General features: G+C 42.4%; 1 protein-coding gene across 4 annotated transcripts in view; it reads left to right on the top strand.

Moving 5' to 3' along the window:
* LOC144063796 (mediator of RNA polymerase II transcription subunit 13-like) overlaps positions 1-26869 on the top strand; it is a 106450-nt gene that overhangs the window by 72111 nt on the left and 7470 nt on the right. The window contains exons 5-27 of one of the 4 annotated variants that reach the window (XM_077585640.1): positions 1203-1286; positions 10461-10606; positions 11709-11906; positions 13164-13328; positions 13706-13862; positions 13941-14045; positions 14140-14808; positions 15874-16087; positions 16219-16297; positions 16387-16508; positions 17524-17620; positions 17692-17909; positions 18863-19041; positions 19959-20887; positions 21910-22089; positions 23153-23382; positions 23468-23666; positions 23744-24005; positions 24752-25004; positions 25457-25645; positions 25717-25940; positions 26025-26167; positions 26352-26510. In XM_077585640.1, the coding sequence (XP_077441766.1) occupies positions 1203-1286; positions 10461-10606; positions 11709-11906; positions 13164-13328; positions 13706-13862; positions 13941-14045; positions 14140-14808; positions 15874-16087; positions 16219-16297; positions 16387-16508; positions 17524-17620; positions 17692-17909; positions 18863-19041; positions 19959-20887; positions 21910-22089; positions 23153-23382; positions 23468-23666; positions 23744-24005; positions 24752-25004; positions 25457-25645; positions 25717-25940; positions 26025-26167; positions 26352-26510 (5201 nt within the window). The remainder of the gene's footprint in view (positions 1-1202; positions 1287-10460; positions 10607-11708; positions 11907-13163; positions 13329-13705; positions 13863-13940; positions 14046-14139; positions 14809-15873; positions 16088-16218; positions 16298-16386; positions 16509-17523; positions 17621-17691; positions 17910-18862; positions 19042-19958; positions 20888-21909; positions 22090-23152; positions 23383-23467; positions 23667-23743; positions 24006-24751; positions 25005-25456; positions 25646-25716; positions 25941-26024; positions 26168-26351; positions 26511-26869) is intronic. The other 3 variants (XM_077585643.1, XM_077585642.1, XM_077585641.1) reach the window with 3 other exon arrangements.

Raw genomic sequence — 26869 nt, 5'->3', positions numbered from 1 at the left:
GGAGAAGGTCACTGAAGGGAGTTGAAAAGGAGGATAGAAAATGATAGTGAGCATCGCAACGCAACTGTTCGATAGCATCAAAAGCTTCTGATGCAAGAGAAGATTCCGGAAGTCTACTTTTGAGGCTGCCTTTCTGTGAAACTGTGATAAAGGAAGCATTTCTTCTGAATGCATTTGTAAACCCGTTACAGACACAAACGTGTTGTTCCGTGCGTTTTATTGTTCCACTCAACTTTACCGGGTCCTCATTTTGTAAAAAAACGTACAATAAACACACTGGCTCTTTGCTGTCCTTGACATTTCTATTAGAGTGCCTGCTGGGGAGAAAGATTTAACTTAGAGCGAAGCCTTGTCGGAAAAGAAAAAAGAAGAAGATAGAACATTAAAAAATGGCCATCCAGTTAAACTGAACATAAAAAAAACTCAAACACTGCTCAAATTTGGCATGAAATTGTTAAAAAGGTACATGAAGCACTATAGATGAAATAAAATAATAACAAAAAAATTGTAAATTACCAGTAAAAATTATTATATATATTTTTTTATGAAATTAGAGAGAGAGAGACTATTATTATACATCGTGTGCAATACGATTAAAGTACAATTCGATTTTGATGTGGAACGATTCAGTGGGATTCCGATTCCGATATACATCCCATTTCCTGAGGGTACCATCAGGTCATACATTGTCACTCTGGCCTCTATGTACAATACAAGCATTGAAAAACATTTTGGACAGATTAGACCTTCTTCCGCATCCATCAGAAAAGGCTCTACAGCTGTGTTACTTCTGGTACGATCCAGTAAGTAGTACAACTGAGAAAATGCAGTCTCCTGGTTGTTATTATTAGTATAGTGAGCATTAAAGATAAACGAAATGGTTGACTTTACCGTAAAAAGGAACATGTGTGTATTGTCGATGTGGCATTTTCTTCCAAGATTCACATCCATCCAATAAAAGACGATTTGATACGCTTGTCAATATATTTCAAAGTGGAATGATTTGTGGCGCCATCTTGTGTCATCTGGGTGTTTCAAAAAAGAGCACAAGAAATTTGCGATTCATGAACCGCGACTATGCAGTGGAGTCGTCTATTTAGGCATCCTTGATGATGATGATGATGATGATGATGATGATGATGATGATGATGATGATGATGATGACGACAGTGACGTGAGGTCCGTTCTTCTCACCGCCGCAGATGTCTAATGGACAAAGGCTTTGTGCGAGTGGGCAAGTGGTTCTTCAAGCCGCACCAACTGCAGGAAAAGTCTCTGGGCAGCAGGTGAGTGCAATTCACTCCACGGCGTGTTCGACCCGCTCGCGCGTACGCTACATTGTCAGACGGCGTCTTAAGAGAGTGTCACGGCTAGCGGGAAACATCCTTCATGTGCTTTGTCCGGCGCGGCGCGGTCGTCCTCGGGGCGACATCAGCCTGCCCCGCGGTGGGAGGCTATTAAAGGGTAGAAGGGTTCATGTTAGCTAGAGTGGAGTGTGCTTATGTGTGTGTGTGTGTGTGTGTGTGTGTGTGTGTGTGTGTGTGTGTGTGTGCGCATGTTGACTCACATCTGAGCACAATTAGACAACTGTTTGCTCCGCCTACTGGGCAGGCGCAAAGTAAAGCATGAAGGGATGTCAGTTTTTTGGGCCAAAGTACAAAGTAGTGTTTGTTTAGTTGTAATAAGGACTGTTTTAACTCTTTAAAATCTTCCACTGAGGACAGAAGACACAATATTTCCACTATGCACTAATAATCTGTCATGTGTGCTGAGAGAAAAATATGGAAAAAAAAAAAAAGCAGGCAATGCACTTGTAAAGGATGTCAAGCAACTACAACAATAAATGCAGTTTTTGTGTATATATATATATATATAGATATATATTAGGGGTGTCAGGCGATTAACATTTTTAATCGTAATTAATTGTATGACTTCAATAGTTAACTCACAATTAATCGCTAATTTTACATCTGTTCTAAATGTACAATATATTAAAAAAAAATATTTCCACACTCTTGTTAACATAAACGTGGAAACAAGTGTTAAACTAATAGAAATATGGCTGCGTCTTTTAGTCACTGATACAACAATTTCATAATAATTCATAAAATTGAGTTAAAATTAAAAAGATGTACTGTACTGTGAAAAAAATAGTGTGAGTTTTCTGCCACTAGATGGCATCATTACATTTGTAAGACGGTGACAGCTCAGTGCATTTCTCTTTTCACATTAAGTGGAATTCTGCACATTTTTAAAATAGTAAACCCTAGTCTCCACAAATATATGCATTATTATTATATTTATTACTGCTAAATTTTGATGTGCTGCGTTGTGAAAGAGGAATAAAATTATTTGGCCTCTTTGCGTGTTCCAAAACTTGAAGACAGATTTAATGCAAGAAAAAACACCTTTGCAAAAATGATTTTATCTAACAGAGATCTCTGGACACTCAAACAGCCTCTAATTCATCACTTAAACAGGTGGGATTCAGAGCGTCGAAATGTGTCTCTTCCGCGTGTAAAATGGCTTCTTATAGTTAAAACCGACCGCCTCTCTTTCATTTGTAGACAAAACATACTCCCTGGGTACTTTTCCATGAGCGATGGCGAAAACAGAGTCAGGAGTGCGTGTTCGAAACAGATTCTGTTCTAAAGGACCAAATGTGTTTTTGCACAAAACGCTGAGAAGGAACTTTTTTAGACTAAATAGTATGTCCCAGCTTAAGGTCAGATTATACCGAAATCAACACCATCTGCTCTGCACAGGACACAAAACATTTCGACAAGGTTAATATAAAGAATTAAAATGTTAATAATGTGTAACAATGGTTAATATATGAAATGAAAAATTAAAAATTTTATAATATCTATCAGTTGCAATTGGAATTCCCCAGTACAGGCTTTCCAAGTAAGGGCCGGTCATAAATCGTGCGTTAAAAAAAATGGTGCCATTAAAGAAACTTTAAGTTAACTCAACATTAACGTACTAATTTTGACACCCCTAATAAATAAATTATATACATATATATATATATATATATATATATATATTAGGGCTGTCAAACGATAAAAAATGTAAAACTACTAATTGCACAAAATTCCGTAATTAATTGCAATAACCACATTTTTTTTGCTCCTATTTTCTAAGATTGTAACGGGTCTTTGCTTGAGTAAAATCTTGGACTTAATATCAAATCATCAACTAGGAGGTGTATTAAGATTCAGTTCATGCTGCGCTGTGTGTGTATACGGCACATCACTAACAAAACATTTGCCTCAAGTCGAGTCAAGTTTGTTTATACAGCCCTTAATCACAAAAGAGTCTCGAAGGGCTTTTACATGCCCACAGTTGTCAAATATTAACAACATCCCTTAGTCGAACCACAAGAGGAAAAAAAAAAAAACATTAGTGGATAAATAAGAAACCTTGAGAAGTCTCCCCCCCCCCCCAATCTCCCTCAATATGACCAAGGTTATGCCAATGTTGTCTGTGTTGTTGTCGGTGTCCCGATAGTTTTGCCGGTTCTTTATTTCCACAGTATCACCGAGCATGTGTCAATACCCGACGCATATCTGGCGATTGAGTTCAGTGTACGTTCGGGAGACTTCTAAATCTCTTGTTTGTATATGTTGTCATGTGGCATGGACCCCTGCGAACCCCCCCCCCCCCCCCTCTCCTCCCGTCCTTGCCTCACGCTGAGCCACTGTTGCCTCTTTGAATTATTGAGCATCCTGCAAAGAAGGAGAAGGCGCAACATCGCTGCGGCTTTCAATGTCCAAAAAAACAAACAAACAGGCTTTTTTTGTGAATGACACATCTTTTTGAAAGCATTTCTTGCACTTCTCATGCACACGCACTCCACACGTGCGTCATTCCATCCACAATAGCATTGCAGCAGCCTGAGGGATCCCCCCCCCCCCCTTACACACACACACATCGGTGCCCCCCCCCCCCCTCTCCTTACGCCACGAGGGAGCGTTGCTCAGTTGATGTCATGTGACCTCCCGCCTCAGCTGTAACCAGCTCCTTTGTTTCCCCTGCACCTCCACTCCGTCCGTGCCTTTAATCCCCAACAGGGGGCGTCGATAACAGCGCGCCATCATCACCCCCCTCCCCTCCTCCCCCCTTCCGCCTTTGTCAAGCTTCCCCGGTGTTTATCTCGCGCGTGTCCCCGGGGCCATCGTGGTGGAGAAGAGCGGCGCATCCAGGAGAGAATTCCAAATCCTCCTCCCTCTGCTGTCTTTGTGTCGGAATGAGGAGGAAGCGCTCTGGGTTGGTAGTGAATTGCATCAGATGCTTAAAAAAAAAAGGGTGGGGGGGTGGGGGATGTTACTGGGAGGAAGAGGGAGGGGTGCTGGAGTGATGGTCATAAATTAATCATTACTACAGACGGCTGAATTGATGCATTACAGTCTGTCCCTGTCATTAGTTCAGTCAGTTGTATGCATGCCAACGACAATGCAATGTAAATCTATAGGGGCTCTCATTTGCATTTGTGCTCATATACAGTACAGCATATGAGATTCATATTTTCAAGCAAAACATAAAAATAAATCCCCCAGGGACTGGACCATCCTGGGTGAAGTTGTATTATCTCCATAACAATACTTCATACTGAATAAATAGCACACAGATGCTACGCTCTCTCCTCAGGTGACATTGAGCTATTAGCCGTCGTCTTGGCAACAGACACTTGGTGCCCGGCCATATCCCAAGGTCACGGAATAGCCAAGCAGATGGGAAACATTTTTGTACCATTACATATCGTAGATGTTGTTATTTTTACACGCAAATTCTTTTGTACGGCTTTGAGTGTTTATGAAGTGTACAGTTTGATTAATTCTCTTTTTTCGGGGCATTTTGATGGGCAAGTGCAATCATTCTCAAAACGTTTGGGGAAATAAATGTGCTTCGAAGCTTGTTTGTTATCTGAAAATCTAGAAGAAGAAAAAAGCAAAACATTTTGAAAAAAAAAAGTGTTTTGCTTTTTCTATGAGCAAATCAGACAAAAATAGTGAATGAAAGATTTTATTTTTTAGGGTTAGGCTGACATCTTGTGCGTTGTGGTACTTTTTCAATTTCATTTTTTTTTTTTTACAGTTAGGTCCCCATGAGGTCTGTCATTATTAATTAATACATTTATTTATTTTATTATTTATTATTAATATTATTTTGCAAATAATTATTTATAATAATAATAATAATAAAATTATTTAATTAATTAATTAATTAATTATTTTTATTTATTTAACAAATTATTAACCAATAATGCCGATAATAATGTTGACTTGTTTCAAGTTTGAATGTTTCGGTCCAGAAGGAACCGATCAGGCTCGAAGGTATGTTTGAGTGCAGATGAATTTCCACTGTCACTGTTACCTTGTCTAGTAAGTTTCGTTGTTTTGTAACCAGTCGTTAAAAGTCTTTTCTCACAGCCAAGAAGGCTTTTTTTTTTTTTTTTTGGAGTGGTTTTGGAAATTCAAGAATTTAACCTGACAGCGATGATATACGCTACGCCGACAAGTGTCATTAGGTCATTAAAGACGTCAAGACATTAGAACAACCACAATTAATTGGACTGTAAATGTGGTTTGTCGTGCAAATGCGCGTCCGTCCATCAGGAGAGACGGACGCGCACCGACACAATTTGCAATTAAAGTTGTCGTCGGGAGCCAATCGTTTGCGTCGCGGCCAATTTATTTTTGAAGCCTTCTCGCTAAATACGCCGTTTTATTGACGCGCTACCAACATGTTGTACTACACGTGTACCGGGCCTCCCCGGAGAGGTAGAACACAAACAACAGCGTATTCCGCAGATGTCTGGTATCATTCTTACATTAGAGAGGCTGAAATAAATAACGAGGATCAATGGAGGCGATGGCGACACGTCAGAGTGACAACAAATGATTTTTACTTTCATTACCACACAGGATAGAAAAGTTGCTTTGCTGTTTTTAAAACCACGGCAGCAACTCATTATTGGCGGCAATTTGTTTTGCCTGGCATCTTATCATAATTGCTATGTGATTAAATCCAATTTCCCCCACTTAAACAAAATCACATACAGCGGTGTTTTGACTTGAGATATGATCATTAAACTGATTTGGAAAGAGACATGGAACTGTTTAATGTCACTCCAAGCTGAAGTTTACTGTCACACTAAACAAAACAAAAAAAAAATAGACGCGTATATTCAAAACAACATAGCTTTTTGCCTTATGAAAAAGTCCGCTTAGCTTAATGCTAACAAACAATGCAAAATGTCATTGACACGCTAACAATATTAGAAGCAACAGATATTTAACCCAAAATGGTGGACTATATAGTTTAACAATACTCGCAGCCATATATTATTTGCTTTACATAAAAATGACTCATTTTACAGCATCCTAGTAAGTAACTAACAGTAATAGTAGTAGTAGTAAAAGAAGTGTGTTATTCTTCTACATGTGGAAATGCATCCATCACACTGTAGCCTTTCAACTAGTGCTTCTTATTGCACTATTTGTATTCCATTCTGTCCTCTTTAATCCGACAATGCTACATGCTAATGTGATATGCATGTCAAACATGTCTGAACCTCGCTGGAGGAACCACCCCCCCGCTGTTTGCCACGTCAACTGCTCAGCTTTTCTCTTATTGGTCTCAGCCAGTTGATGTTCCAATACTGGTGTATGTGTCACTTTCACTGTACTCACAACATGAAGCGATCTTATCTGCATATTCATAGCGTAGTAAGGAGCTCGCTTCATGCCCGCGTGCAATTCATCATACGTATGTGCACAATGGCCACTTTATTAGGTACAACTGCTAATGAGAAGTCCAACACGAGAACTGAAATAGCTTGATAGATGAACAGACAGAAAGGATGGTAGACAATGACTGGTATGAAGGAGTATTAAGGCTACACTGGGAAAAAAAAAATACAGCATGAGATTAAAATCATAATTTTATGAGAATAAAGTTGCATATTTTTAATTTAAAAAAGTGACATTTCCCAGAAAAAAAAAATCTTTAAAGTTGCATATTCTTGAAGGAAAAAGAGTAAAGTTAAAAATCTTATGAAAATAATATACCTAAACATTGTTTTTTTAGGCTAAATATTTTTTCATGAAAGAAATATCTTTTTGAGAAATTAACTGAAAAAAAGTTGTATAATTTTGAGAAAAAGTTCCATACTTTCTACATGGGAAAAATAAATAAATAATAAATTCAAGATTAAAATGGTAATCTTGCGACAACAAAGATGCACAAAACATTTTTTTTCCCTGAGACTTGAAGTCATATTATTTTGATTAAAAGTCATTTTCCATGAAAGAAGTATTTTTTTGAGACAATCACAGAAAAAAATTATAGATTTGAGAAAAACTTCCATGTTTAAAAGATGAACAAAAAAAGATTTTTGAGATTAAATCTTGCAATAACAGTGATGCATTGATTTCAGGGAAAAAAATAAAAATTGGGAGACAAATAGACAAAAAATTTATTTATTTTTTTAAAGAAAAAGTCATGAAAAAACTAAATTATAAAACAAGTTATATTTTTTTATTTAATTAAATGTTGCATATGTTCGAGATAAAAAGTTAAATATACTGTATAATAAATATATGAATTTATAAATGTAATAATATATGATATTGATGAATGACAGCAGATTAGGACATTGACGTGAATGTGCTAATAATCCAGACACATAATCTCCAAGATAGCCACGTATTCCCAAAACAGCAAATGCTAATGTTCCAATTTGATCAATATTGTCACAGAGGTATAGAGTTGTTGTTTGTAGTATTTGAGCCTGTTTCTGTAGTTTGGACTGAGATGCTCAACGAAAGCAATTGATATAAAAGCACGGTTCTGTTCTGATGGAGATTCTGCTTGACATTGCTTGAATTCTTTCAGCGGAAAGTTACGCTGAGTTGCTAAAAGTCTGATTTCATTGATATGTGTGAAGCAATTGCAGCCAAGTGTGTGTGTGTGCGTGTGTGTGTATCTCTGAATTATTCACTCGCAGCACTTTCTCTCAGGCTGGCTTTGCTCTCACTCTATATTTCAAACTGTATGTTTTTTTTTGGTGTGTGCCTGCCTTGCAGCTTTACTCTTCATCTCGTGCATTTGCTTAATTTTTCACCCACCAAGGGGGTTCTTCTTTCTCTTTTTATATCTAAAATGAAGGCCTTCTTCCTGTCTTTCCTCGTCACCCTCTTTATTCAGCACGCTCCTCTTCAGTCTTCAGCTGTGAGGATCACTCTTCATTTATGAGTACCATTCGCACATCATGTTTACTACTGTTTACACACACACACACACATGCTGGGTCCCAGAGGATGCAAGAAGTGCTGTGTATCCACATACTCACACCAGCTTACGGTGCAGGAAAATGCCCTTTGCTAAAGGACATGTACGTACGTGTGTTTCTATACCATTTTAGCGCTTATTCTGGTCTTTCGTTACCCCGCATTTCACATTAGCTTAGCGGTTAGCATGGCTTCTTCATCTTCGATGGTTATCTCTTCTCGCTGCTTTGTGTCATGCAAGTTATTCCTCATCCTATTTCAATACTTGTCGGAAGTGTTGCTTATTCGCCGTCATGGAGGTGAGATAAGTGATTTAGAGGAGCGGCTCGGTACCAGTGTTTTAGCCAAGCTAGCTGGTGCGGCGCAAGTTAGCTTGGCAAGCTATCGTTCATACGGATGGCAGCTCCGGTCAGACGCTTGCTGATGACGTCATCGGCAAGCGTTTTGCTCGGTAGAGTTCACATTTTTTGGTGTATTTGAATATATCAAGCTGCATCGCTACTTATATGTGCCAAACTGCTGCTAAAGCCTTGCTACAATTATTTACCGATTATTAAGCAAAAAGACTGAGATTTAAGATTTTTTATTTTTTTAATGTTAGTAACAGTAAATCTGTACATTTGTACACAAAATGTATATTTGTTTTGCCTTTTGTGCCCTTACTATAGCTAAGAGGTTGTAACCAGGGAACGATGCGTTTACAGTTTGTGGATTCACTGTTACAACTGTAGTTATGCGGACCGCAATGAAAACAAGTTTGACACCAATGATTGTAGCTTATGTTGTGTTTAATTGTGCCTTTATTATTGCCGTGCCAACAGTGTAAGAGAGCCAACGTCGCAATTTTCGCAAGATGTGTATCTAAAAGATAAACATAGCTTGAGTTTGACTGGCGTTGTCGGAAGATTTGTTTCAAAATAGATGCTCTTTTTATTTTCTTTATGTTTTATAACATAAACTAAAAATAAATTGTATATATATGTGTGTGTATCAATTAATTTGAGTTAATTAGTTAATAATAGTTAGTTAATAATGAGTCAATTAGTCAATGAATCATTGCACGCTAAGTAGAAGTATCCTTACTTTATAAAGAAAAAAAACCCAAATGCTGTAGATAATATTAAATAATAATAACGATGATAATAATAATAAATTTGGTCAGAAATACCATCTAGATGTTGTTAAAATAAAGGTTGGGCAATCCTGCAATGCTTTTTTTGTTTCTCTGCCCCAGAACTTCACATCCAGTCTGGGCCTCCCTTCCCTTTGGGTGCACCCAGCGCCATCTGGAGGCCATTTTAGTACAGTATTTAACGACTGACCCTTCAGCTCGGCCCATTAAAGGCAGAACCGGCTTTTTTCTTTTTATTGAATATGATGACCCATTATTGGACCAATGGAGGTCCAGTGCCTTGGGGGCCAACGGAGATATTGCACGGGCAGCAGGGTAATCACAAGGAGATCGCGCTACCTGCTGACTTTATTGTCATCTTGATGTATATAACCAAGGTTATAAGGAGCTTTATAGATTAAAAATATACATCACAGAAGCCTCGGTGGCGGTTAATGGCGCGCAGGCCACCCGCCGCTATGTAGATTGCAATAAGTCCCAAATTATTACTCGTCTGTGATTAAAAATAAATAAGTATAACATGATGGACGGTCCGAGGCGGTGTAATAAAGAGATAAACACGCCGTGCGAACAATCAGTCATAAAACAAATGAGGATTCATACCTGCAATAAGATGGCCGTGCGAGGACGATGATGGATGCGAGCGGCTGGACGGACGGCCCACGAGCTCTTTGAAGAGGTCAAATGGCCACGTTGTAGAATAGATTATTTACCGGCTTTGTTTTGGGGTTGATTAGGTAGCGAACTGGTGAATTGATTCTCAATTAGTCAACCATATTTTTAAAAAAATTCAAAAGAGCTAATTGTATGATTTAAGGCACGTCGAGGTTCTTCTCGGCCAGGAACTGTCAGATGCTCAGAGCATTGTGAGCAGGCGCGCACTGAAGGGGGAACTCGTAATGTGGGGTTGAAATATATCTTTTGTGACACACCTTTTCACGCTGTCCTCTAATTGCAAATGATTTGAAGACGTCCACATGAAAATGTCGCCCACCATGAAAGAAACTGGTGTGATCTTTTGTCTCCCCTAGCGAGCACCTATCGTGTTCCTTCTCCTTCTTCCTGCACGGGGAGAGCAACGTGTGCACCAGCGTGGAGATCGCCCAGCACCAGCCAGCGTACCACATCACGGAACAGCACATCCGCCTTGCGCACTCCTCCGTCATGTCAATACAAGGTAATGCACAGGACAAGGAGGCGGGGCAACATGTACATTGCGCAAGTGACAGGGATATTCCACTTCCAGGTGCAATTTCAGGATGACTATAAAATGCACTAGAACTTTACAGGTGAAATGAATTTGTATTATCCCAAACTATTCCATGTTTTTTTTTTCACCAAAAATTGGCAAAATTGACAAGTGTTAGTTTCATGAAAATTCCACTTATTTGTCTTTTTTTTCATTCCTCCAGTCTTGTTGTAACTTAATTTTAATAATAAAGACACATGGACTTGAATTGAATGAAAGCAAAGTGGCCAAAAAGCGGTCAAAAATTCAGCTTTCATGAACTCAAATTTAATTTAAAAAAAAATGATTTACTTCAATATTTTTTTCATTCACTGCCATTGACGGCTATAGACGTCAAAAATTCATTTGAACTATTTATATTAGTTTACATGTTTTTCCACTTTTGTTAACAAGAGTATGAAAACCTAGCATTTTTTTATTGTACATTTAGAACAGATATAAAATTTGTGATTAATCGTGAGGTAACTATTGAAGTCCAAACACACAAAGCGAGTTTTAAGCAATTTTTCTGATTTCTATCGTTTTTCTTCTTCTCACAATTCTTTAAAATTCAAATCAAAATAGGTGGATGGAAAATTGGAAACACACCTTTAGACACATTTAGTATTGGATTGTTTTCAATTATTGAAGATAAGTGGACCCATTTTGTTTCATCAACTTATCAATCGGGAGTTGAAAAAAACAAAGAAGTATGTTTTATTTTATTTATACTACCTGGTGGCGTACGTCCCAAAACTTTTGTCCAGATATTCAGTGACCACAGATCTTGAATCCGTTTCAAAATGTCTTCAATTTGTAGCTTTAATTTTTCCCAAATTTTTAAATTTTATGGTGCAGTGCCATATTTTGTTTGAAAACCTCAAAGAAAAAGTGCAAATGTCATCCTGAAGAATTTGATCCTTTTAAGACTTTGTAATTGCATCCAATGTGTGATGAGACAAAAGAATCCATTTGCAATTAATCTGCATAACACAAATAATTGTCACTTCATTGGTCTGACTCCACTATTTCAATATTTACCTTTTTGCAGTGATCCTGAGCCCATACGGTCTGAGCGGTACTCTGACGGGTCAGGCCTACAAAATGAGCGACCCGGCAGCACGCAAGCTGATGGAGGAGTGGAGCTACTTCTACCCGATGGTACTGCGGCGGAAGGAGGGAAGCGGCGAGGAGAGCGAGGAGCCGGCCGATGATCGCAACGCTCACGTAGCGGTGGAGGTGGTCGTCGGTACGCCGCAACTTCCCTCGTGTCGTCTCCAAAAGCCAGCGTCAAATGCTGGAATCCTGCTGAAATCACACATTTGGGCCACAGTGACTTTGTTCCGCTCAAGCAAACACCGGCAAACGGCATCCCATAAATTAGCCACCGCTTCTCTCTCTCTCTCTCTCGCTTTCATTTGAGCTATTTGCCGATCTTGAAAAGCACCTTCACAGCCTCTTAGCCTGGTGGGGAAAAAAAGAGCAAATGACGCGGAGGGGGAAGAGGATGAAAGAGACGACAGGAAGTTCAAATTGGGAAGATGAATCCTAAGCTCCTGGGAGTTTTGTCTAATCTGTGCGGTCCCTCAGGGTGGCTTTGGCATCATTCTAATCAAAACGGCAACGCATACCAGACACTTCTAAATGGGGAAATCTTTCCATTCCATTTGAGCGGCAATTGGTACAATAGCGGAAACATGTCACATGAAATCTCACAAATTGGTAACCAGAGGCAACCTTACTTAATATGGCAATTTTATATCCCAATTTCGAGTACAATAATTACATTATGCATTATATATGCTTTAGTCAATTGTATTATAAACACCTTGGTGTTAAAAAAAACAACTGATATAGTGTATGAAGGGGGAAAAAGAAAATAACGTTAGCGAGCTACTTACAGGCTAAAAATAGTTGGGTCAAAAATTGGACCGACCCACTAACTTGGGTCAATTTGACCCGACTTTGGGTTATTTTCTACAAAATAACTCAAAAACTGGGTACAAAACAATTCAGAACGTTGGGTCAAATTGACCCAAGTTAACAGATCATCCACATTTTGACCCAAATTGGGTTGTTCTTGACCCAGCAGTTACAGTGTACAGTACACTATAAAAACATCCATCCATCTTCCGACTGACCCGATTTTTTGGGTCAATTGATCAATCCAAAACGTTGGGTCATATGATTAACCCACAAATAAACCCATATACTGTAATTAGGTTGCTTTGTGGGTTATTAATTTAATTTGACCCAACTTTTTGGGTTAAATAACTCAAAGAGTTGGGTCAGTCCATTCTTGCCCGAATTCAATAGGGTTATTTTTGACCCAACTGTTTTTAGAGTGGAGCTAGTTAGCTAGCTAATGAAAATGTAGTTTGAGATTTTGTCCACATCCATTGGGTAGGTTTAGTAGTTAACTAAAAATGGCAATAAACAAGGCCCAAACGTGTCGGCGAGAGGCCGCAGCAGCCTCATTATGCCCTTTTTTTTTTGCTCTCTCCAGGCGGCGTAAGGATGACCTACCCAGCTGCTTTTGTGCTGATTGCTCACGGCCAGCTGCCGGCGGAGCCACCTCCACCTGCTCCTGCAGCTCAGGGCCTCGCCAGAGAGCAGAACCACTGCAGCGTGCCACTCACGCCGCCGACATCGCCGGAGCAGCCCTGCTCGGGTAACCGCTACACGCAAACGCCATTTGTGCATGAAGTGTTAACGTCCGTGGGGGAGAGTTGAGCCAATGGTGGGAAGTAAAGTTACTGTAGTTAAGTTGTTTTTCAGGGATCCATCATTTGAAAACCATACTTTTGACTTTTTACGTTCTGTGCCATTGACGGCTTTACACGTCAAAAATCAATTTCAGCAGTTCATTTATAGAGAGCTTAAGTATTTTATTTTATTTTTTTCCTGGAGAGCTCAGTATTGTTCATTCAGTAATTTTACCGATTTGACATGTCATCATCATTGCTCTCTTTTTTTAAAATTTTATTTTTATTTTTTTTATTTTTTTATAGAGAGCTTAAGTATGATAAACATTTCTTATCTGTCCAGCGGACAGTGGATTCGTGACGTCAGCCTCGAGTGTCCCAACGCCAGACAGCAGTCTGGGGGTCAGCAGTCTTAGCCCAAAGCATTCTGGGAAGAAGCTGACATGCCAGGTGGTCCATCAGGCCTGGCGCGAGTGCTACCTCAGCCAGCCTCAGCACACGTAAGCCTCGTCAGACCGTCGTGCTTCCTTAATGTGGAGGATTGGACCCGACCGGGCACGTTTGTTTGTTGTTGGCAGACAAAAGCAGCCGGCTGACGTGACGCCGAAGAAGGAAGTGCCAAACGGAGTCGCCACGTGGGACTTCAATGACGTCGGAGCGCGAGCGCCGTGCAGCTGCTCCAGGTACCGACGAGCCGCTCTCAAGCTGTTCGTTGACGGCGTTACAGTAACTTTGTTCATCTAAAAATATCATGGAAATGTCTTGTTTCTATTTCAGACTGAAGCAGCAGAAGTTGACAACTGCCACAAGCATCTCCAACCCCCAGATCGGTGCCAATCCGTCCTCCGGCTCATCATTATACGCGTCTTCCACGCCCAAACACAAGACCAGCGACAAGACGGAAAAAGCTGACAAACAATCCAAGAGACTGGCCATGATCCCCTTTCACCACCGTTTATCCATCAGCCAGGAGACCTCACTGGAGCAGGACCCACCTGGGGGGCCCCAGCTCGGCGGTCTGGTAGCACTGGAGCCACCCATGGAGCCTTTAGCCACCCTGGCGAGCTGCAAGTATCCCAAACCGCTCTCCAACGGCAGGAAAGCTCCGGAGTCACTTCTCTTGTCGCCCATGTCGCCGCTCCCGCCCACGCTTAGCCCGCATCCCCGGGTGCAAGACCCGGAGGTACCGGAAGGGCCGCTGGACATGCACGTATGTCAGGAGGCGGCGGCGGCGGCGGGCATGGGGGGGGTGCTGACCAGTGAGACGGCAGTGTACCTTGCGACCTCGCTGAAGCAGAGGGAGAAGAGGGAGAACGGCGCCGGCTGGTGGCGAGGTTTCCGGACCCCCAGGACCGATAAGATGGACTTCAGACCTCCGGAAATCTCGGCTGATAAACTAGAGGAGGGGAAGACGGAGGCGGTACCTGAGGGAGATGCGTTGAAGAGGTAGGGGAGATATCGTGCGCAGCAGGTCAACAAACTGAGTCGGCAATTGGGCATCCATTTTGGGGTGAAATGGACTGCGTAAAAACGGTCATATCTTGATTTTCCTGATAATCTGCTGGCTGAAAGTAGACTGAACGTTAGACCTCCTGGAACCATATCTAACTGTTGGCGCAGGTAGTGCAACGTGATTTTGGTTTGAATTTGATTGGGGCACAGGATGACCGTTAGGGGAGCTGGGGAAATTTGGCTTATTATAGTTTTGGAATTTTCATTTTAGTTAGTTTTTATTTCGTTTTGCTATTTACATTCAGTTAGTTTTAATTATTTTTTTGCGTGGTTATGTTCGTTTTTATTAGTTTTAGTTTTTTTTTTTTTAATGCTTAGATTTAGTTTAGTTTTAGTTTGTTTCAGTATTAGTTTTCATGAGGGTGGCGTCACAGAAAACTAGTCAAATTTCAACAGCCCCCCCCCTTCCCTCCCATAAAAAATGCACCTTTCAGAGTGGCCTTTTATTGCGTGTAGTCTAAGGCACACCTGTGCACTAATCATGGTGTCTAATCAGCATCTTGATATGGCACACCTGTGAGGTGGGATGGATTTTCTCGGCAAAGGAGAAGTGCTCACTATCCCACATTTAGACTGCTTTGTGGATTTTTTTTTTTTTAGAGAAATTGTGATATTGTGTATGTAGAAGAAGTTTTTGATCTTTGGGTTTATCTCGTAAAAAATGGGAGCAAAAACGGAAGTGTTGCATTTATATTTGTGTTGAGTATAAATGAGAAGAGCCGCCGTGATTGGTGGCAAATGAAATCGGCTGTGCACCAAGTTGCACGTATCTGCGAAAATACCAAAGCTTGGTCTAGCCCACCCCTGCGCAGATATATTGCAGATTTACAAATTAATCGAGCCCTCGGTGTTCATGTAAATGTCATTTAGGCCGTTGTGTGATGCAGCATCCGAGGTCTGCATGGCACTGACGGAACCGTTTATCGTATTGAAAGTGCTTGCGAGCTTTTATTTTAATATCTTTTTTTGGGTGTAATAGATTGCAAATGTCTCTCGCAGGCTTTACACGCAGACGCACAAGAGATTTAAAATCTCAGACGAGAGAATGCGGGACCACGTCCAAACGCTGGGCCTGCTCCAGCAGCCGGGCGTGGAGGCGCTGCGCGAGCCCGGGGAAGACCCCTACGAATTCAAGGAAGGCGACATCGAGTACACCTTCTCCGCTTCCAAGAGATTAAAGAGTCAAGGGCGGGAATCCAGCAAGAGAGCCAAGGTGAGGGAAACACGGGGCGCTGATATTGAAAGTGGATCGACCGCCATTAGCCTCTACAGGCTTTCAATGTCATCCCTTAATATCCATTAAAAGCTGAATCTCTTGACTAATTCTTCCCATTCGCCCAACAGAGTGAAGAAATCACCAGCAATGGCAACCTGCCAGATGGGAAAGACGCGATGTCCATTTTCAACCCTGCTCCCAAATCAGGTGCGACCTGCGATTCAACATCATAACCAATTTTTTTTTTGGGTCATTTAGAAGTCATTAGGCCTTAAGTTGTTTGTGTTTTCCTTCAGATGAATCCAGTCAGGACGATGCAGCCGCCAAAGCCAATCCGTCTCTGACCCGAGAAAAAGACCTGGTGGTCAATATCTCGGATCTGGACAACATATTTGATGAAGATGAGGAGGAGCTTGGGGTGAGGCTTCCAAGCTCCCGTTTGTTTGCAACAATTCGACATTCATAACAATCATGTCGCATTTCCTCAAATAGCAACTTTTGCTCTAATCAATTAGATAGGATGTCTCCGTCAATCAAATTCATTGAATTAGGAAATAAAACTATTTATTTCAAAATACTGGAAAATCATACTAGCTGGTTACACTGCAATAATTAATATATAACCATCAAATACAAATTATTATATAATGCAGTAAATATGCACGAGCCCTACCATGAATGGTGGAAAAAGTTGACCCCCGCACCCCCAACAAAAATAAAAATAAATAAAATTGTCGCCATTAATAATTCATCGCTAGCACCGTCAAAATGAACATTTGACGTTTATAGACGTAAATGGCAGTTTCAAATGTGATAGAGATTCCAAAACCATAATTTTTAACAAAAAATCCCCCCCTTAAAAAAGACCCTCAGCAAGACAAATATTTTTTGTAACTTCCATAACAACCCTTCACCATACTTCCTTGACACCAATTAATGTATGTGAAACATACTATTAACTCATTTGCTCCCAAAAACGTATAAATACATTCTGTTTTAAAGATTTTAAGTGTCCCAACGACGTATTTATACGTTTTTTTAAATGTTATTTTTTTTATGCTAGAGCACACAGAAGGCTTTGATGCAGCCTCTCAACTGCAGAGAATGGTCGAAGAAATGGTAGTTATTACACAAACAGCCAGCAGGTGGCAGTAGAGCAGAAGAGATCAACCAGGGCCATGTTGAAAAAAAATCTCATTTACCCACAGTTCTAAACAGATTTGTTAAAAATGATGAAACTTTTTTTTCTTCTTTAGAAAAAAGAAGAAAAATGATGAAACTTAGCTATATTCTGTGAAAATGGCTTAAATATTATAATAACATTTGTATTACTACTACTATAATTTATTAGTCCCTCCTAACGGATTATACATTCCTGTTCTTGATCAACTATACTGGCCCGATCCTCTAATCTGATGTGTACTAATTTGTAGACGGTTTACCCCAACCAGCACTCAACCAAAGTCACAGTACCCCCAGACGATCGTCCTCTGAGTAAAGAAGGAAGAGCGACAGTCCCTTATCCATCAAGTGAGTTCCCGGTCATACATCCCGCTCCCAAATCATAACGCCATAATAAATCCATTCTTTCTCCACCTCAGCAGTAGCAGACCTGCAACGTATGTTCCCCACGCCACCGTCCCTGGAGCAACACCCGGCCTTCTCTCCCATCATGACGTACCGCGACACGCCCAGCCAGGAGCCCCCCGCACCCAGCGGAGCGCCCGAACACTTCCTGCCGGCCACCTCCGGCCAGCTGCCGGAATTCAGGATGGAGCTTGAGGACGACATGGCAAGTCCCTGGCAAGAAGACTTCAAGGTTAGGACAAGTAACGCCAATCAATAAATGGTGTAGTGAGACACCATTTACAAATTCATGAATGCCTATTTGTCTTTACTCTATGATGTCATAAGATGGCGGCAAAGCCCTGGCAAATGAGAAAGTAGTAGTTTGACAAGTAATTAGAGAACAATTCATCCAAAAGGAGGCTTCAAGCTGTTTATTGGCAATTCCCAATTGAACTAAACAACATTTTAGCCTAATGCTAATTAGCATCTCTTTAGCAACAGCAGCACACAGTGCAGCAACATTTAGACAGGCAACACAACTCGTATTGGTCTGAGCAAAGATGTCTGAATGAAGCGTTATTATGAATCCCACTAGTGTTCTAGGTCGGGCAAACAATGTGATTGGTTGTGCATGACGAGCCTAGAACTCCAGTGGGATTCATAATAATGCAGGAACAGTATATCAATCTGTGTCATACTGCTCCCTGGTGGCCAAAGTGGGATTCTATTTAATTTTGTCCAAACTGAAGGATTTGATTAACCACAATATTATCGAGTGCTATTTTCCCTCATTAAAATAACAATACGATTCTTGCTGTTTTTGGGGGGAGAAAAGGCCCAAAAGAATTAATGGCATTTCCATTCATTTCAATGGGAAGCTAATGAAACTCCAATCCTGTAAGTGTACTAATTCCAAGTGTCCCCAATACTTTAGTCGCTTGAACACCAATGTGACTTTAATAATTCATTTAAATCCACTTAAAATTCTTCTTCCGTCACACATATCCTCTCTTGCAGTTGTCTGGCTCATACCTGTAGCTTACTAATTAAGCACCCCTGGTTTGTATTGACTGCAGGCGCTGCGCAGTGGCTGAGATATGCTAATGCTAGCTAATCGTATGCAGTCAGTTCCCACTATTGTGACCATCTCGGCCGGAACACTTGTGACGCAAGTCTTTGTGTCTTTGTGTCCTCGCTGTCCAGACACAGGTGGTCTCCTCCATGTTCGCGCCGCTTTCCTGCCTGCCTAGTCAGACTTTAGCACCCCTCAAGATTCCCGAGCAGTGCTACTACCGCCCGTCCTGGACGCTCCTGCCCAAAATGGAGCACATCCCAGCTGTCATGCACGCCCACAACGGCAGTTTTGTCAAGGATGGATACACGTGAGTAATATGTCATTACGAAGTTTAGACAATCGAGGGTTGTCACTCTACAATATTTTTTAGAATCGATTATTCTGTCGATTATCCCATCAAATAATCGATACAACTTTATTTTTCATTAAAGTGTATTACTATTGAGAGGTTGAAATCAGAGGATTTGGGCAATTCTAAGTTAAGCTATTCGATTTCTAAAATAGTTGTCAATTATTTTGATAATCGATTAGTTCAGGCTTTCCGTGGGTCATTAAAAAGCTTTCAAAGTCAATAAATGGATTTTGCTCAAATAAATTAGAGGCATTACACATTTTAATACAATTGATGTCAAAACATTGTTGTTCATGCTTTGTTATTTTACACACAAAGTTGGGCAACGCTGTAACACAATTTAGCAGTAATAAATGTGAAAAATGAATTTGTCCGCAAGTTGCTTCATGTTCCAAATACCAATTGCCATGAATTTCAAAAGAAAAATGTACTGATCCTGTCACCGTCCAACATGAAACACTAATGTCATCTAGTGGCAGAAAATTACCGCAGCACAAATCAGATTTTAGTTTCAGACTTCTTTTAACTGTTTAGTATGTATATCTTTTTAACTTCAAATAACTCTGAATTCATATAAAATGATGGTCCACTGCACACAGTTAAAAATTGAGACACAAGTTATTGACTTACGTCAACCATTTTACAATAAAATTACTCTAGAAATGAACTAAATGATACAACCATATTTGTATTTGAATATATGTGCGCATGTAAGTATATGCAGTGCGATTTGGGCATTAATTTGTTTTGTGTTAAAAAAAAATCAACTGGCATTAATTTTGATCTCACAATCGGGTTTGAAATTTCTCTGTGTTTTGTTTATATCTTAGAAGTACTGAAACAGTGTTTGAACATATTTCGCCATCTTTCAGAAATGTCCCAAGTGTCAGCGCTCTGACGGATCCGGACTACAACCAGATGAGCGGCACCACGGCCTCCGTGAGCACCACCGTGGGCATCCTGCCCTCGCCGGCCACGCCTCGTTTCTCCGTGCCCACCCCGCGCACCCCTCGCACGCCGCGGGGCATGAACCCCGCCAGCTCCGGCCAAGGATCGGTGAAACAAGACGGCACCGAGCTGAGCTCGCCCGTTTCGACCCCTTCCACCGGCCTGCCTCTCAGCTCGGTGGAACCCCTGGCTCGACCCCGCCCTTGCCTCCCCGAGAGCCACAGCCTGTACGCCATTCTCCTCCTGTCCGACTCGGTCCTCAACGTCTTCAAGGACCGCAACTTTGACAGCTGCTGCATCTGCGCCTGCAACATGAACGTCAAGGGGGCGGACGTGGGCGTGTACATCCCCGATTCCACCTGCGAGGATCAGTACCGCTGCATGTGCGGCTTCAGCGCCATCGTCAACAGGCAGCTGGCCCACGGTACGGGCCTCTTCCTGGAAGACGAGCTGGATATTTACGGACGCTCCTCCGAGGTGGGTCGGGCCGCCGAGAGGAGGCTGGCCCTTTGCCGGCGGGACCCGGCCATGGGCGACCCCAGGGCCAAGCGGCCTCAGGACGCGGCGCCCGCCTCGCCGTCCGTCATGGTTCTACTTCAGGAGCAGTGCTCGCAGCCCATTTCGTCCCTCGCATCGCTGCACCTTCCCCACGGCTATTCCGCCTATTCCCGCAAGGGGGCGCTGCTCCAAAGTTGGATGGCAGAAAAGCAGTGGGCGGACGGGAGCGATGCCTGTGTGGAGTGTTACAACGCTTTGGAGCAGGGGCTGCAGTACGTGGACAACTCCACAGGGGGGAAAGTGGATCCGGCTGTTGTCCGGAGTACGGCCCTGCATCCCTGGCCTCACACTAATGGTAAGACGCAAATTTGGCGGCTTAAAACGGGATGTTTGGTGATAAGCAATCTTCAGAGGTGAAAAATCCAAGTCCAGAAAGTAAAAACCCTGCCACAGTTTGTGGCTTCAGCCCCAGGTGCTAGCTAGCGAGCGCCCTAGCTAGCTCGATTACGTGCTAGGGAGCTAGCTAGCTAACACAAGGGGCTAAAGCCAAACTGTGGCAGGGTTTTTACTTTCTGGACCTGTTTGCTACCTCAGACCAGGCGTTTGGTTTTGACAAATTCCTGTTTAGAGGTGGCAAATCCAGGTCCAGAAAATAAAAACCCTGCCACAGTTTGGCTTTAGCCCCAGGTGCTAGCTAGCTAGCTAACTATCTCTCATGGTGCTCGGTTACCTGCTATGGAGCTAGCTAGCTAGCTCAAGGGGCTAAAGCCAAACTGTGGCAGGGTTTCTACTTTCTGACCTCTATTTTCCACCTCAGCCCAGGCATATGGTTTTGACAAATTCCTGTTTAGCGGTGGCAAATCCAGGTCCAGAAAATAAAAACCCTGCCACAGTTTGGCGTTAGCCCCAGGTACTAGCTAGCTAGCTAACTATCTCTCATGGTGCTCGGTTACCTGCTATGGAGCTAGCTAGCTAGCTCAAGGGGCCAAAGCCAAACTGTGGCAGGGTTTTTACTTTTTTCTTACCTCTATTTCCCACCTCAGACCAGGCATATGGTTTTGACAAATTCCTGTTGAAAGGTGGCAAATCCAAGCGCCGAAAGTAAAAACTAGCTCCATAGCTAACTCCCATGGTGCTCCTTTACCTGTAGGGCTCGAGCTAGCTAGCTGGCTAAAGCCAAACTGTGGCAGAGTTTTTACTTTCTGGACCTGGATTTGCCACCTCTCTTTCTGTTTGCTGTTTTAGTGATCTTAACTGTGTATTGATGTGTTTCATGTTTGTTTATTTGTTTCCTCGGTGTACAGGCTCTCGTTAACATGTGTGTATTTGTTCTGCGTGTGCGTGCGCTTGTGTCCGTGTCACTGTTCATCCCCGCAGTGGTGGACATGAGCATGCTGTCGTCCCAGGACATGGTGCGCTTGCTGCTGTCCTTGCAGCCTTTCCTGCAAGACGCCATCCAGAAGAAAAGAACCGGACGGACCTGGGATAACATCCAACATGTTCAGGGCCCGCTCACCTGGCAGCAGTTCCATAAGATGGCGGGCAGAGGATCCTATGGTGAGAACAACGAGGAATGTTCATTACCACTTATTTTCGGACCAAATCCAGGACGAGTACTCAGATCTTGAGTAGCCACTGATAGCAATAACAAGATCAATTCTAGGACTGGGTATCGATAGTAATTTCTTGAATCGATTAGATATCAAAACAATGTGATTTTGAATTTTCTCGATTCACTTCGATTGTATTCAATTCAATCCAATATTAATTACTATACATACATTTATGCAACATCAATTCTTGTTAAGTATCAAGGACATGACAAAAAAAATCCACAAACATTAAATTCCAAATTGAATTATGCGAAGGCAGTAACTGGTCAAATAATCAGCAAGGATGAGATGAAAATACCATTTTCATAATTGTAATTCAATAATTGTGAACAGTAAATTTCAAGAAAAACGGCAAGATACAAAATGAAATTTGGCCTTTAATCTTCTCATGAATTTTTGGGGAACCGACACATAAAGTTTCCCAACAGATTATTTTAATATAATACCTTTATATCCCAATGTAGTATTTTTCCTTAAAATTTCATAAAATTATCAAAATTTTTTATTCAACCAATGTCTAATTTCTAGTTCCTGATAGTAGCCTATACTGTTATTGGCCAACGTTGCAAGTACCGATACTAGGGCTGGGTGATGTGGCCAAAAATAAAATCGGAATTTTATTTTTTTACTATTTTAATTCATTTTAATCAAAGTAATAAACCCGACAAACATTTATTTATAGAAGGTTTGATTTATTCGAAAATACATTCTGTGCAAAATATTCAGAGAACAATAATGTACTGATTTAAAATCAGTTTTAACGTAAACTTAGCATTTGTAGTTTAATGCAATAAAAAAAAAAATACATAAAAGCCACGATTTAGCTCATTTTCAAATCGCCGTGTTTTTCCAAATCCATTGGATTAAATTGATTTATTGTCTTGATTGATTCTTAATAATATCTGCCTGATACAATACCCGATACCAAGACCAGTTCCCTAAGAACAACCGATCATTTTTCCGAGCTCGTACTCAAACCAAGGCCGAATGTGGGATTGTGTCTTCAGGTTCCGAGGAGTCTCCGGAACCCTTACCCATCCCCACAGTCCTGCTCGGCTACGACCGAGAACGGGACTTCCTGGCGCTGTCCCCTCTGGCCTTGCCCTTCTGGGAGAAGCTCTTACTGGAGCCTTACGGGGGCCAACGTGACGCGGCCTACGTGGTACTTTGTCCCAACAGCCCCCCCCTGCTGGCTGCGGCCCGAACCTTCTTCCAGGAGCTGGGCGCCGTTTACGAGGTGAGAATGTGCCCGATTTCAATCACGCATAGAAGTGCAAGAAAATGCAAGAAAGCGCCCTTAATGACGATGACGTCATTCTCAGACGTGTCGTCTTGGCAAGCACCGCCCTCTGGCCAAGGTATCCCGGGACGGCATCGTCCGCGTGGGGGAGGAGGTGGAGTCCGAGAGGCTGGAGGAGCTGGATGTGGACCAGTGGTTGACTGGAACTTGGGCTGGAGAGCAACACACGGACAACCTCAGCAAACTAAAACTTTACGCTTATGCCTGTAAGCTGCAACTAGGTAAGAACATCCGCTTTTATACAAACCATCTGTTGCATATGTAGAGTATATATCGCAATTATTTGGTCACGGCGCAGGACCGCAGCTGTCAGTCCTGCCTTTGGACAACACGCTTTTATCGCCGTCCAAAATCCAACCACCCACCACGGCGCAGCCCGCCTCTTCCGGACAGCCCCAAACGTGGACGGCTGACGCGGAACCGGCTGCCGCTCCAGCAAACGCATCCGCTCCGACTCCCTCCAGCCAGACGGGGGAGACGACGTCCGGTGGTTCCGGCGAGCCCAAAGGACCTTTGAGCGGCACACCAGCAGCCAACACGCCAGCAGAGAACCCCGAAGTGTAAGAGCCAAAACTGCATGCTTTGTTTGTTTGTCCGGTCGGCAGCACGGTAGAATACTGGTTAGCAAAAAAAAAAAAAAAAAAGTGTACTGGTTAGCATGCGTGCCTCATAATTGGGACTTCAACTCATTCACTGCCAGCCCGATTCAAATTTGACGTGTATGGCCGTCAATGGCACTGAATGAGAACAACTATTATAGAAAATGGATGGATGGATGACAACGCTAATTTCTGACTGATTGCAAATTTTGCTCAGATGATTTTTTTTCTGCTGTCCTCACTTTTGAGAACAGCAGAAAAGATTATCAAAGCTCCAAAAACATACTGTATGGGTAATATTTTTTTGTGTCCATTTTTAAGGATATTCAACATTTTGCCAAATATCGGCATTGGCCTTTTTGAAAAAATACGACGGCCAATAATAGAGCCATTTAAAACCACCATTAGATCTTGAACAATATGGAGGACCAAAACTGCCAAAATTAAAAGTACTTGAATGAATGAATAAATAAAAACAGATATAAAAGATATAATTAAAAATTTAAATACAAAAAATGCATAGAAATAAAAAACAACTATATATATATTTTTTATATTTATTTATTTATTTTAATTTTATTATTATTATTTTTTAATGATTTTTATATCCGTTTTTATTTTCACAATTCATTTATTTTAAATGTTGGCAATTTTGGTCCTCCATTGAACTAGTCCACCTGACGATGCCGCTTATTTTTTTTTTCTAGCACCACAGAGCAGTCCCGAATCGGCATCCCCACTGGCCCAGACTCCACGGACAGCCGCACCAACCCGCCCGCCATCGTCGTTTACATCGTGGATGCTTTCCTCAGTCCGACCGGCGCGCGGAATGAAGGAGGGGAGGAAGAGGAGGGCGACCAAGTCGAGGCGGAGAGCGTGTGGCTGCTCGGGCTTCTTCGCTGCTACACGGAAATGCTGCAGACCTTGCCCGAGACCGTTCGACCCGCACTGGTTCTGCAGGTAATAAAAGAATTGACGCAAAGACTTTTGGCTTGTCCCACCAGGGGGCGCCACAGTGAGTCACGACACCAGTCGACGTAGAGATAATGAAGAGTTTAAGAGTCTGTACTTGAACAAAATAATTGAAGACTTTTGGCTTGTCCCACCAGGGGGCGCCACAGTGAGTCACAACACCAGTAGACGTAGAGATAATGAAGAGTTTAAGAGTCTGTACTTGAACAAAATAATTGAAGACTTTTGGCTTGTCCCACCAGGGGGCGCCACAGTGAGTCACAACACCAGTAGACGTAGAGATAATGAGTTTAAGAGTCTGTACTTGAACAAAATAATTGAACGCCACAGTGAGTCACAACACCAGTAGACGTAGAGATAATGAGTTTAAGAGTCTGTACTTGAACAAAATAATTGAACAAGTACCAGAACTTCAAGCTGAAAGAAAGCCTTCACCACAGGTGGTGCCGTGTCAGTACCTCCTGCAGCCTGCGAGTGGCGAGAGCCATTTGTACCTGCAGCACCTGCGCTCTCTGGCCTTCTCCTGTTACTCCCAATGCCGACGCCTGCGGCCCCACCACACGCACATCAAGTCCCTGACCGGGTTTGGGCCCGTCTCCACCGTCACGTCCGTCCTCAAGAGCCCAGATGTAAGTGACGACGTATGACATATATGGACCGTATAGAAATGTTTATAATTTTGATGTTTGTCTTCCTCCAGCATCCCAGTCCAGTGCATCTGTACTCGCCCCCCTTCATCCTCGGGCCCACCCGGCCCAAGCAACCCGAACAAGGAGAGATTTGGGCCGAAGTCCCCCCCAGATACAACGTGCTCTTTGTGGGCTACTGCCTGTCACATGACCAGCGCTGGATCCTGGTGTCGTGCACCGACCAGCAGGGGGAGCTGCTGGAGACGAGCATCATCAACGTGGACGTGCCCAACAGGTGCGTGTGGACAAATGAGCAAATTCCCTCTGTTCGCTTTCAAAACTTTTCCGCACTTTTTTTTTTTTTTTTTCCCCGCTGCAGGGCACGCCGCCCGAAAGTGTCCGCTCGGAAGATGGGTCTGCAGAAGCTGTGGGAGTGGTGCGTCGGCATCATCCAGATGACCTCACTGCCGTGGAGGATTGTGATTGGTCGGTTAGGGAGACTGGGCCACGGCGAACTTAAAGGTGAGCGGCTGTTACTTGACAATTCATTCCAGCACCCTGAAAAACTGAAATGTCGCTTTTTAACCTGAAGCGGTAGTTTGTGCAATCTCAATCTGAACACTAGGGGGCACTATGTGAAAGTCACTCAGGGCGTCAGGCTTAACCGGCGTAAGTGTTCTCAAAGTGTCCTGTTTCTCTCCGCCAGACTGGAGCTCGTTCCTCGGGGAGCACTCGCTGCATTCGATAGGGCGCCAGCTCAGGGAGGCGTGTCGCATGTGTGGCATCTCGGCGGCGGACACGCCCTCCATCCTCAGTGCCTGCCTGGTCGCCATGGAGCCGCAGGGCTCCCTGGTGGTCATGCCCGGTAAGTCCAGGCAGCACACTTTGGACTTGAGCGCCTACGTTGAAGGTGGCAGTATGGGGAGGTTTTCAAAGTGAGGAACAGAAAACATCAAAGAAACGGGGAACATGCAATAATATTCCTGGGTCAATTTGACCCAGGTGATAAAAAGGCATCCTGATAGCATTATTAACCACTTTGGTTGCAATTTTTCAAATGAAATATTTTTTTTAACAAGATTTATCATAAATACTGCTATTTGTGGTGCTTTAACTTTGAAATGGGTCAGTTTGACCCGGGCTATGTTTAACGTTGCAAAAGCAACATTGTAGCCCATGATTAACAGTTATCAATGCAAATGTGTCAAATGTTAATTCAATTGT

Source organism: Vanacampus margaritifer, chromosome 14, assembly GCF_051991255.1.
Source record: "Vanacampus margaritifer isolate UIUO_Vmar chromosome 14, RoL_Vmar_1.0, whole genome shotgun sequence".
NCBI classification, from domain to species: Eukaryota; Metazoa; Chordata; class Actinopteri; order Syngnathiformes; family Syngnathidae; genus Vanacampus; species Vanacampus margaritifer.
Note: the sequence above shows the minus strand (reverse complement) of the source record. Positions and strands in the feature narration are given on the sequence as shown.